General features: G+C 47.2%; 1 protein-coding gene across 17 annotated transcripts in view; it reads right to left on the bottom strand.

Moving 5' to 3' along the window:
- Window positions 1-12,964, bottom strand: part of Aopep (aminopeptidase O (putative)) — a 312,146-nt gene that overhangs the window by 243,312 nt on the left and 55,870 nt on the right. For 14 of the 17 annotated variants that reach the window (XR_009228493.1, XR_009228497.1, XR_009228495.1 and 11 more), the window contains 2 exons: window positions 6,697-6,838; window positions 83-328 (listed from right to left, as the gene is read on the bottom strand). Coding sequence is in view for 9 of the 17 variants with exons in the window: in XM_046462722.2 (XP_046318678.1) it covers window positions 83-328; window positions 6,697-6,838 (388 nt within the window). In the remaining 8 variants the exon portion in view is untranslated. The remainder of the gene's footprint in view (window positions 1-82; window positions 329-6,696; window positions 6,839-12,964) is intronic. The other 3 variants (XM_058585140.1, XM_058585141.1, XM_058585139.1) reach the window with 2 other exon arrangements.

The raw sequence follows: 12,964 nt of genomic DNA, 5'->3' as shown, positions 1-12,964 counted from the left end.
TTTAAGAGAGCTCAAGAAAAGCAAGAAATAGTCTAAGAATTTCCAGAGCATGTGCTCCAAGTGCCACAAGAGAATGACATACCTGGCCATCCCCAGACTTGAAAAGTTAGCAGGGACAATGAGTATATCCAGCCGGGAGAATGGGTGTGTTCCCAGGACAGAGTGTGCAGCTGAGAGGCAAGGAGGGATCAGAGGCAGAAGGGTCTCTTGGCAGACATCCCGGAGGCACATCGGGACAAAGACTCGGTGAGGAATGACCTCCTGGGCAGTGGCAGAGGCATTCTGGAAGCGGCAGGGGTATTCCACGTGACCACAAACACCAGCACACCTGGGGATGACACGAGAAAAGCAGATGCGCTTACTGGTAAACCGTGTCCACTCCTGCTGCGGAGGGGTGGAACTCTTCAACAATGGACCACTTACAGGAGACAGCAGTTCCAACAGGCTCACGAGCAAAGACAGTTCTCTGTTCAAGTGAATAGCAATGAAAGATTACAGATCAAAACACTTACTGAGGGGCTGGGGCTCGGGCTCAGGGCAGAGTGCTTGCCTAGCATGTGTGAGACACTGGGTTCCATCCTTAGCACCACATACAAAAATAAATAAAATAAAGGCATGCTGTCGATGTACAACTACAAAAAAAAAAAAAAAAAAAAAAAAACTGATGTGCTTGAGTTCATGGAGCAGTTCAATCTAAGTGATAAAAAAGCAGTCAAATCTTGTTTTAGAATAAACTGAGGGGATGGGATCCAAACTCAGAATAAAACTACCTCCCACCCAAATAAAAACAATTTCTTCCCTCAGTAACGTGCTTTTAAATATCATCATAGGAAAATCTCCAAATCAGGGACGAATTGTAACTCTGAAAGGAGGGGAAAGTACAGCCAAGCTTAAGATAAAAATTCTGGAAATTTTCTAGAATGAGAGACTCATACTAAGATAGGAGAACGAGCCAAATGACAGTTGCAGGTACAAACTTTTCAAAAGGACACAGTCCCTTTGACTGACGAGCAGTCTGGGGGTTCTTCACAAAGCCCATCCAGAGCAGCTGCTGAGGACCCACTGGTTTTCTGAGGCAATAGTCCCGCAGGCTACTGTCAACACAAATTTAAAGGAATTGTCCTTTTAAGTAACTATATGAAGCCCACTCAGTACCATCTGACCACTACCAGTTATCCCGTCAAAGGTGCAGCTGAAGAGAATTCCTAGAACCTGACTTGCAGGTCTCAGGACAGCTATCTACCCACCAAAACTGACTTCAAAGGGAAGTCTGTCTTCTCACCTGCTAACTTGTCCTTTATGCAGGCACAATGTGCAGCCCCTTTACTTTGTATTACAAATTATGATTATGACAGTAGGTGCTTGTTTGATTCACAGTGAACACTAAAAAATTTTTAAACACCGGCCTGTCCTAATATGGGCAGGTTTCAATGACAATTCCTGTTCCAATTTATGAAGTGCCCTTCTCCCAAGCAAGGCGAGCTCTCAGGAGATCCATACAGCGGTGCTCTCCCCTCTGTGTGACTCAAGGAGCCCGGCCTCTGGCCCTGATGATGCTTCATCGTGGTTGGGGGTAAGAAAAATGGAAGGAGACCTACAGAAACTTCAGCAGAATAAAGCAGTAGAGAGAATATAATTACTGCCATTGAACTCTAGCCGCAGTCCCTGGATTGATAACCTCGCATTGGAGTCAGCCAAGGTGCCTGTTGGTAAGCACTTAACTGAAAGGCCAACGTGTCCACCTAATGGCAAGAACCGTTCGGGGCACTAGTTAATCAAAGGTCTCACAAAGTGGAAATGAACCACCACCACACCTTTTCCTGCTGTATTTACACAGGCATATGATGAGCTACAGTCGTTTAAACTCACACTCCCTGTTGAAAAGCTATCAGAGCGTGTTAGCAATGGAGATCCTGGAGGTGTACAGGCATCTTCTGGATAAAGCCGGGGCAAAGTTTAAATTCCACAAACCACAGTACAACACTGCAAAGAGGCCCTTCATCTAGGAACATACAGCCTGTTTCCACCAGGCAGGTTTATTTCTTATAGACAAGAACACCAAAGGGCAGAAAATAGGTTGAGGTAGCCAGAGATACGCCCAAAAAACCCACTTGTTCAAGGGAAAATTTGATTGAGAGTCTCTTGGGAAACATATGGCACTAGCCTAGCTGATGGAAATGATTCCAAGTGCGTGACTGGGCACTATTTTCCATAATCAAAGTCTGAGAGAAAATGCAGGAGTATACAGCCATCAAACCATAGACAAGTGAGACCAGTAAGGCTCCTAACAAAAATGGAAATGTCATGAGGGAGGTAACTTGCACAGTCCTACATGGTGCTATGGTGTGGATGTGAGGTGAGGTACCCCCAAAAGCTCACGTTTGATACCATGCAAGATTTAGACAAGAAATGACTGGATTATCAGAACCTTAACCCAATCAGCAAATTGGTCCACTGAAGGGATTAACTGAGTGGTGACTGAAGTGGTGGGGTGTGGCTGGAGGTGGGAACTGGGGCCGTGGCCTTGGGGTATATTTTTTGTATCTGGTGAGTGGAGTCTCTCTGTGCTGCTGATCACCATGTGAGCTGCTTTCCTCTGCCATGATGTTCTGCCTCACTTCGAGCCCCAAGGAATGGAGGCTGGCTGTCTATAGACCAAGACCTCTGAAACCATGTGCCCCTAAATAAACTTTTCCTCCTTTAATTGTTCTTGTCAGGTCTTTTAGTCACAGCAGCTACAAAGCTGACTAAAACAGAGAGACCAGAAAACCTGGGCTTCAGCGGCCGCTCAGAGACCAGCTGTGACCGGAGGCAGGCAAGGTGGTATCTGGGACCTCTTTACCTTCATCTCTCTGCAATGTGGCTGCTGAAGGAGGGAAGGAAGTGATTGGAAAGGGGTGTGAAAGAACTTCCCAGAGTGAGTGCTCTCTAACTGGCTTACAATATATATATAGTGTCAGAAACTCGGCAAGCCAAATAAGACTTGCGCATTGCACTGTACACTAACTACGCTTTAATTAAAATGAAAAAACTGGAGCTGGGGGTGTGGTTCAGTGGTAGATCCTTGCCTAGCACATGTAAGGCACTAGATTCGATCCTCAGCACCACATAATAATAAATAAAATAAAGGTATGGGTCCATCTACAACTAAAACAACAACGAGAAATGAAATGATCTCTGAGGTTTCTTCTTGAACCATGACTCCATGACAATTGCTGCGTGAGCCCCTCTGTACATCCAGCCTGCCTCTGAAGAACTCAGGGGATGCTGCTGTACTTGCACTGAATCGTCGAGTCTCGCAGAGACCCCAGGGCCACGTGAGATGTTCTCTTTCCGCTCAGGCAACTCTTCACTCTCCACACCTGTACAGAATGCCCCTCCCCACCAGGCCTGCTCTCCTTCAGAAGGAACTGCCCATTTTCAGTGCCTTTAATCATTTTTGCTGAGCTCCTCTGGACTTCATCCAAGTTTCCGTGCCGTGCTTAAACTGCATGGTCCCAACAGAAGCCTAGAGAGGTTAAACATAACACCAGAGTCCTCTGTGGCTGGAACAGAATAAAGTTAATAAGCTTTTGACAGTTTATCTCAGTGCCTTACAGCTAATGCATTACTGCAGTGCTCACCCAGAGTGGGCTGAGTGTGTGGAACTGGAACTGGAAGAGGGAGTGTTCTTCCTATAATTTAGCCCACATGAACAGTGATCAAAAGTTCAGTGACCAATCCTCTGGCCAAATTTCTGGAACCCAGATGAACACTTTAGGCAAATGAAAGCCTGTAGTCTATAAGGCCCCTGTAAAAGCTAGATTTCCACAAACTGAATTGGGGATCTCAAGGGTTTGAAGTAGAAAGGGGGTTGGGGAAGGCAAGGGGGACCAGATGTGAACATAACCAGAAACACCCTAGGATTGGAGAGCAGCTCTGCTGGCCAGCCGAGCAGAGAGAGAGAGAGAGAGAGAGAGAGAGAGAGAGAGAGAGAGAGAGAGAGAGAGAGAGAGATGTCACGAGTAAACACAGAGCCACCTCCAGCTAACGAGCGGTGGCACCCAGGCATGCCAAAGCCAGGGCAGTTGCTGTTTAATCAGCAGTACTCCTCTGCTGCACAAGCATGCTGCTGAGTGAAGGGAGACCACAGGCATGGTCTACAAGGGGCAGGACCCACTCTGCAGGCCTCCACTTCCATGAAAGGGCAACCTCCCATGAAGGACACACTGCCCTCTCCCCCAGCTTCCCTGACTGTCTCAGCCACTGGGGACTTGGCCTTTTGGGACCTTCATGCTCACAGAGAGGGTACTTTCAGGCCTGCTCTCTGTCTTGCAGTAGGTGGGATGTGCACCTGTGTCACAGAGACTGCAGCAATCTAGTGGGTCGGCAACTAGGTGGGGAAATTCACGCCATTTGGATTGGAGTATCACCCCACTGACCACACACGGGGGCACTCCCTTGGCTCAGCTCTTGTCAATGACAAAACCTTTATTTTAATCTCCTTCTCTCATTCCTCAACTGGTTTTAAATGTAGAAGGACAAGAGAGGAATAGTATTTATCCCATTCTCCAAACCCCAACAGGAATTTTAAGCATCATCTCTTCCTAGAACCCCTTTGGTCTGGCCATCTCTGTCTTTAAGAATGACGGGTGCCAGACCAGTGAGAGGTCATTGTAGTTGTTTCTGGGCAGGAAAGAGAGCACACATAGAGAATGGCTACTACCCACTCCTGGCCCCAGGTCTCCTGGGAACATGGCTAGAAAGTCAAAATAGCAAATTTCTTTCTTTGCCTTCTCTAAATCTTTCACATATTTTTCAACAATGCACCTCCTTATCATGGAACCCTGAGGCTTTAGGTGAAGCCTTCAGGGCTCCTTCCCAGTGAAGATTTTGGGAACTCATGCACCAAGTCTGCATTCTGCAGAAGTGTGGTTCTGCCCACATTCAAATTCAACCAGTGTGAATGGCTCCTTCCAGCTCCTAGGCTCCCCACTTGTCTTTTCTGTCCTAAGATGATACATTCCAGTCAGTAACAGTGGCTTGATCATGGCAAGGACTCTCCTGTAAGGTCATCACTCAGAATCCAGGTGAATGTGGATTCTGATATTTTGATATATTCTGGATATTTTTTTAAGTCTCCAGGTAAAATTATAAATCACCTCTGCAGAGAGTCAAGCCTGGGTGTGAATCTAGGTATTGTTGACTAAATAGGTATAAGAACATAAATGAGTTACTGTCTCAGCCTCAGTGTCCTCATCTATCAAAGTCAATCTATCTTACAGGTTTATCCTCAGGACTGAATGAGACAATATTTAGATCAAGACTTTCTCTGACTTTAAACCACCAATGGCTTCTGTATCGATTCAGGATAGGCTAAGATATGCTACAATAATAACCCACACCCCAGCGTTTCAGCAGCTCAACATAAGAAAGTTTATTTCCTGCTCATACCAACTCCACTGTGGATCCACTGACACTCTAGGGCACCTGTTCTCCTCACTCAGAAATTTAGGCTTGCCCACAGCTGCAAAATGAAGCCTCCTCTATGGCCCCAGTACAGGGGAGGAAGGCACTATAGGGTCTCACAGGCAATTAAATGCTCCCACATGAGAGGGGGTTTTGTCCCTGCTGTACACAATTCTCTTCTTCCCTCAAGCAGACATAAGTGAAATCTAATAAGCAAGAATATTCTACACAGCTCAGGAAACACTTCAAAATAGGCATATAACTTACTGACCAACAAGTGGAAATTGCTCCCTTCTGCCAAAAAAGCAAAGCACAGGCAATAAGACATGTGTGTCAGAAGACAGAACACATGGCTTCATCTCCTAAGAGACCAACCCCTGCAGTCACCATGGCAAGAAAGCACAGCCTGCAAGAGAAACCATACAAGGAATGTGTGCCAGGAGTCGCCCTGACTGTCCTCGAGGAGGACCAAACCAGCTGTACCACTGCTCGGATGTTCACCACCCTGAGAAACTGACCTGGTAGCTCTCTGCCAGAAAGAAAAATGGTTCAGTCGAGCAACAAGTAGCAGGCTGGGAATGGAGCATGAAGCACCAGTCTGTACCCATCCTGTGCAGACCCCTGTTGGCTCCAGAGCTAGAATCAGGTGGGCACCCAGGGAGGCCACAAGGGAAAGCCAACGGCCCGCCCCAATGTGTAGAAACAGCAGTGATTTTCTGACCTATTCCACACAGAAAATAAGTACTGAGGTGAGCAAGGCCCCGACCCCGTCAGATTCCCTTAGCCCACTGGCTTCGGGACAGCTTCCTGCACTTCTAAGAGGCCAATAAGCTCCACTGAGGAGGCCATCCATGGCAGCCACCGCACAGAAAGGCAAGTGGCTTACAAAGTGATCCAGTAGGCGAGCTCCGTCTCGTTAGTAAGTCGTGTTTTTGAGCAGACAAGCGCTAAAAACCAGTTGGAAGGTGCAGAAAGAGGTGGGGTTGGCCTGAGGGTTCCTCCCTTCACACATACAAATGTTTCAACTGCACTCAGAGGACTGCACACTCACTCCTCTCGCTCTCCCTGCACAACAGCACGCCCACACTTCTCCTCTCTCCTTCCTTCCCAGCAGGCCTCTCCCTGCTGTCTGAATCCTATTTTGGGTGAGGTTCTCGGCAGGGATGACTCACTTTCCCAGAGCCTGGAAGGAACGCATCATCCTGCTCCCTCCAGGGTTTGTTTTTCAGCAAGTTCCCAAACACAAACCTGAAGTTGGCCTCGGAAGATGAGAAGGGTCGTTCTGTCACCAGATCCTTCTCCAGCTTTATTTCTGTCCAGCATCCCACCGCAATTGTGAGGGTGGCAGCGGGCATTGGCATGGTTACGTAGTAATGCCAGCTTGAGCACCCTGTGAAGAAAGCAGCAGCACAGTGAGGCTGTGGAAGGCTCCAGGCCCTCCTCTATTTCTTGAGATACAAGAAGAGCCCAGGGCAGGTCACCCCAACAGACCCCAGGTCTCTGGGAAAGCAGAAGGGGGATGTTTCAAGGCAGGCAAGGAGGTCTGGGCTCTTCCAGCTGTCATTCTGAAGCCTCACAGTGAGGCTGAGCAAAATGAGGTGCAAGGTGGTCACTCTCAGCACACGCCTGCGGAGACAAGAACACGTCTCGCTCATTCGAAAGCACAGCTGATATCTCCTGAAGGAATGAATGATCGTTTCTGTCCTGAAACTAAATGATTCTTCCTAAATAAAATAAGTCGAGCTAAAATGCACACCATACAAAATACATGACACAGAGGAAGGGGAACTCCTGGGTTTCAGTCCCAATACTGAAATAAATTAGCTACAGAAGTTCATGGCTTAGCCCCTGTCCTGCCATTCCATTCAGATGGTCCTCCCACTCCTCGATTAGCAGATGAAAAACAGGAGTAGAGACTTCCCCAGAGCCATGACGCCCAACTAGTTCCCAAGAGGGGTCTCAACCCCAGGTGAGGGTGTCCTCTCTATGTAGTTCAAACCTTAGGGAAGCTTTGATCAAAGGGACAAGTGACTGTTAACTACCACTGCATTTGCCTTAGATGGGAAAATGACATGATTCTGAAATCTGCATGATTTAGCACAGCATGGCTGATGCACGCGCTCTAAACTGATGCTAATGTCATCTTATATCACGAAGCCCATTCCTCCATTCCTCATGTTTCCACGAGGGGAACTTCCACTGGAGTAACACCTCTCTGTCAGCCCACGTACAAGAGCTATTTTCGCTGCTTTAAATGTTATAGGGTTACACACTCATGGAACAGCCTGTGATTGTCCAATTTGGTGAGTAAGCAGATAAGATGTCAAATTCTGGGTTGAAATATTGACATGCCCACATTGGCCCTAACATGACATTTTCCAAGAGCTGAGCCGAGGGAGTAGTCCTGTGTGTGGTCAGTGGGGTGACACTCTGATTCCAAATGGCGTGAATTTCCCCATCCAGTTAGATTTTGATCTCCATATGGTTGGCTCCTTCATCTACTGATTCTGAACACAGGAAGGGTCTTTATTACCTTTCAAACTCTGCCAACTTAAATTCAAAGAAATATGTTATGGAATTTCTCTAATGAACAACAGAATTTTATGTAGGAAGCAAAGGCTTAAGAACATGTATGATTCCTGGTGTAATCCAAGCCTGGAAGCCCTGGAGGAGACACCTGAGAGAGGGGCACAGAGGGCATGCCCAGAGCTGCTGGAAACCCAGCACAGAGGCAGTCATTCTCTCAGCCTGCGTGAGTTTCACCCTGCTTCTAGAGCCAGGGTAGCCATTATCGAGATCCCTTTTTCTCAGCTGACCAAGAAGCGGAAGCATGCCCTTTGTTAAAGAGACAATCAAGTCCAACGATTCTAAAGCCAACCAGTGATTTACATCGCTTCCACAGCCTTAGACAGAACCATTATCTCCAGCCCCAGTCAGTGGGAAGAGGGTAACAGTCACAGAAGTCTTGGAAGAGCACGGCATGGAGCTGGCCTGGTAGCTGCTCCACATCTGTGTACCTCAGTGTCGGCCTCTGTTGGCCCCTCACTCCCTGCAACCTGATGCCTCCTGATGCTCCATGGAGAACTTCAGTTTGCACAAAGCCAAGAGAGCAGGTAGGAGGTGGAGTAGAAATGAAAGAGGAGGAAAGAAGGCCCGGGTTAAATATTCTGAACGAACACATTTCTTAATCAGAGGGCTCTGGCCAGTCATTATTTTTCTAAATTATTTTTGAGTGTTAACTGTGGGTCCAGGTTGAATCTTAAAAAGTCAAACCCTTCGAGGCTTGATAAATCAGCAGCAATGGTGAGGTGTCCAGATAAAAAATGGAAGCTTGAATGCATAAGGCCATCTTCACTTCCTCCCAAGCCCCTTTTTAAAGAACAGTGAAAGGAGTTTTTTTTTTAAGTCATAAACCATGAGAACAGGGAGACTAATCTAGGAGACAGCTGCAAACACTTGAAGCTAGAACGCAGACGGCAGAGACAAGTGATGGCAGAACCACACCCTAAGTTGGTGGTGGAGAAAGAGAAGACGCACCCAGTTTCACCCTCCAGAAGCCCAAAAGGCTGCTGGGTGGAGAAAGGTTAACCTGAGCAGTGATGAGAGCCGTGGCAGCCTCTCCACTCTGCACGCCTGGGCTGTGCCCATCCCACCAACCTGGCAAAGGACGTTTTCCAAACAGAAGGCAGGGCTCTCTGTGCCACAGGGGTGTGGGAAGAGGGGAAGAAAGGGCACAGGTGAAGAAAGTGAACAGGATGTGCGTGCAGGACCCCAAGAGCACCAGCCATCTCCCAGAATGCCAGTGGCCAAGCTTTCACCCTCCAGGCAGGAGACTGAAGAAAGCTACCCCACCACGGGCAGAGCCCAATGACAGGAACACCGGAGGACTCCGTGACAAGCCGGTGGTGAGGCTCGCAGCTGGAAAAATCTCCGTGGGCACTTGGTGCTTCCCTCTTCCTGATGCACAGAGACAAACCAAGGACCTCCAGGCACCTTCAGAAAGCCACTCATGCAAGAGAGACCAAAATAGACCAAACAAGCAACCTGGAGGACAGCAACCATTCACGGAGAAGGAAACTCACACAACATCACACACACAAACACCCAGAATCGAGGGAATTTACTGCAGTCTTGACACAAATGCAGTAGAGTATCAGAAAAGGGCATTCTGCAGCAATGAAATGAAAAATACATTGGAAGGAAAATTCAATGAAAGGAATGGGATGAAATCATAAAGGCAAGGAAATCCACCAGAAAGCAGAGCAAAAACTGAATAAAAAAGTAAAGACAAAAGAGATGAGGGGTGGTGGGGATGAGCTCCAGAGGCCCACATCCAGACAGCAGGAGTTCCAGATGGAGGTGACAGAGGGACAGAGGGGAAGCTGCCAGTTTAAGGAATCCAGAAGCACTGCCCCAACCTGGAGAGAACACGGGTTTCCAGACTTAAAGGACTCAAAGCACCCAAAGCACTAAGTCCCTTGACCCCACATTAAGATACATCATTATAGAATTTAGAAGCTTGGGAATGAAGATAAGATCCCACAAGCTTCCAGAAAGAGAAAGGGGTGCTACACAGGGGAGAAGCGCATACATATCATAAGGACATTTTCAGACATGCAGAGTCTCAAAAACTCACCTCCTACGCACCACATCTCCGGAAGGGACTAGACTATATAAAGAATGCTTCGAACAGAGGTAGTAAGCCATTAAAGAAGACAAAGGAGCCAGTGCAGGAGAAAAACAGAGGTCGCCTGCAGAAGGACAGAGATGGGCAGCCAGTAAAGGGGACACCATGCCCACCAGGCAGCCAAGGAACCCCAGGAGACGGCTTCAGAAGGAAACCCGGGAGAAAAGGAGATGTGGGTGATCACCTTAAAAGGAGTTCTGAACGGCTTTCAAAGAGTCTAGGCTTGGGGCTGGGGATGTGGCTCAAGTGGTAGTGCGCTTGCCTGGCATGCGTGCAGCCCGGGTTCGATCCTCAGATCCTCAGCACCACATACAAACAAAAATGTTGTGTCCACCGAAAACTAAAAAATAAATATTAAAAAATTCTCTCTCTCTTAAAAAAAAAAAAAGAGTCTAGGCTTGACAAAACCAAGAAAATGGGGGGGGGGAGGCATGGCAAACAAAACACCACTATTAACTCCAAGAAAAACCCACACGTACAGAAATCATAATGTAATCATAATTTCATTATGAGACTCAGCTCTCAATGACAAAGATAAAATACAAAGAATGTTGACTTAATCAATGCTGTGACATGAGTCACACTGGGAAGACAGGATGTGGGGAAGGAAGCAGGGAGGAGAAAGAACTAAATTTTCACCGGTGGGACACGGTGAATGCTGACGAGAAACCAGAGCAGGTGAACACAGGGAGTGAGTGTGAGAAACCCAGAGAATTGTTTAACTCTAAATATTGCATTTTTAATGTAAAATAATTCAAAACAAAACCAACTAATCAATTGATCAAAAGGTAAACTTATCAGAAAAACAGCAGCATCTTTAATCCTGAAATACTATCAAAATGATGAAATACAGCTGGAAGGAAGGGCCGTCCACAGAGAAGGTGCAGGCGCTGCTCCATCGGGAAACCCTCTAAGGAACAAAGCAAGTGCTGAGCACAATGGTTTCTATGTTCTGTGCTGAAGTTTTGATCCGATTTTTTTGCTACAAGTCTAGTTTTTGGTACCATCTATGGCCTAGGCAAGATGGGACTTGTGGAAACCACAAGAACTGAACTGAAACTGCTTCCAAAAGAAATCACTGCTAAGGAAATAGGAGGTAATCACGAGATCCCTGCACAAGGGCACCAAAAATCCAGAGCTCCTAGTGACATCACATCCCAGCACCACTGTCAGAAAGCGTGTGTACCTTCGAGGTAACACGGGGAGGGCACTAGGAGCCATGAAGGGATTATAGTAAGAGGAAGAATGAGATGAGCCACAAAAAAATTACCAATATCTTAAATAACCCAGAATTGGGGAGTGAGGTAGCCACAGTGATAACAGAACCTGAACTGAGTCTGACGAGAACGCTTTAGAACTGTTGTCGTCACTCCTCCCTCGAAGGTGGCTGCACAGTTAAATAATGGAAAGAAAGATTCTGAATGTTAAAGAGGATGCCCCTCTATACAGCCCACAGATTTTTACTTTCTTAGATTCCTAAGTCCCTTTTCTAGAGGGGCTCATTCGGACCAAACTGCTTCATAGTGCAAGCTTTTAAAACGAAACCTTTTGGGAGCTACCAAGTGACTGACAAACAGGGGCAGATCAGCAGACTGGGCCACTAGGAACCAGCCAGGAACCCAATTCCCAAGGACTGTGGTTGACCCGAGACGTTTCTCAGGAAGAAGAGTCTGGCCCTGAGCTTCTTGTCCAGATCTTAGGTGAAAGCTAGAGCCAGTGGTGACATCACAGAACCCTTCCACACACTAGAAACTGTTTTCGTTAGCTCATTACTACGAGGACATTTCCAAGGTTCCTTGGTAATAGAGAATCTTCCGAGTTGTGTGTCCGTGGATGACTCCACTCAGCCCATCTTGCATGAAGACTGCTCGCTGCCACAGGAAACACCTACCTTGTCCCTTATATAACTACAAAAAATATGAATAACAAGGTGGAAATACTGCCTCAGAAAACAGAGCTTTCATTCCAAAGACAAAGAGAAATCATTTCTGGATAGGCTGCTGTTTGTGATAGACAAAGGGAACGATGGGAGTCTATTCTGGTGCATGTCCATGGGTTAATTCCCGCTCCAGATGCTGCGGCTCCACAAGCAAAGTGTGGGCACACTGCTCGATCTCAGTAGGCACCAGTGTCGCAGTGTATTACAGGGGAATGATCACAGCATTTGTCTCATAGGGTTCTGGAGGATTCAGTCAGGTAATACAAATAGAAACCACTAGGCACAGTACTCAGATCCAGCGCCATCCTCATCATCGTCACTGTTGTCGTCACTCGCATCATCTGCAAGCTCTCGTCTTCACAGCTGCCTCTCCCCGGCGCTCAGGCTGACTTTCTGGAAGCAGAGGCGAGGGATATTTGGAGGTATGGCTGCCACATGTGCACCAAAACCCGTGACCTGAAGGGGCCCACATATGGGGTTTAAGGTTGAATGGCATTAAACACAGTGCACACAGAGCGATCCATTTAAAGGAGAATGACAGCCCAGAGGGGGCATCCTGTGTGACTTCACATAGAATGGACCATTTGGAGACTATTTAAATGGTGTTTACTTTAAATGAGCCATCCTCGATAAAACAGTGAATGCCCTCATTTTCTTTTTTTGATTCAACCCACTTGCACTAGACTGCTTTGCTACACCAGCTGCAAAACAAAGAGAACATGCCACATTTGAAAAACCGAGAGTTTTTCCTCTGCAAAAGCCTGAAGATCATCACACCCCTGGATGACTACACAGCCAGGCCTGGATTCATTAGTAAGGCTAACAAGAGGGGGGTGACAGGAAGGGGCACTCCCTAACTGCAGGCGCCAGCAGCCTCCAGCTCACCTTCC

This window comes from Marmota monax, unplaced genomic scaffold (genome assembly GCF_021218885.2).
Source record: "Marmota monax isolate L192 unplaced genomic scaffold, Marmota_monax_Labrador192_F-V1.1 WCK01_AAM20220418_F8-fsc00180, whole genome shotgun sequence".
Lineage (NCBI taxonomy): Eukaryota > Metazoa > Chordata > Mammalia > Rodentia > Sciuridae > Marmota > Marmota monax.
This window is presented reverse-complemented; position numbering and strand designations above follow the sequence as displayed.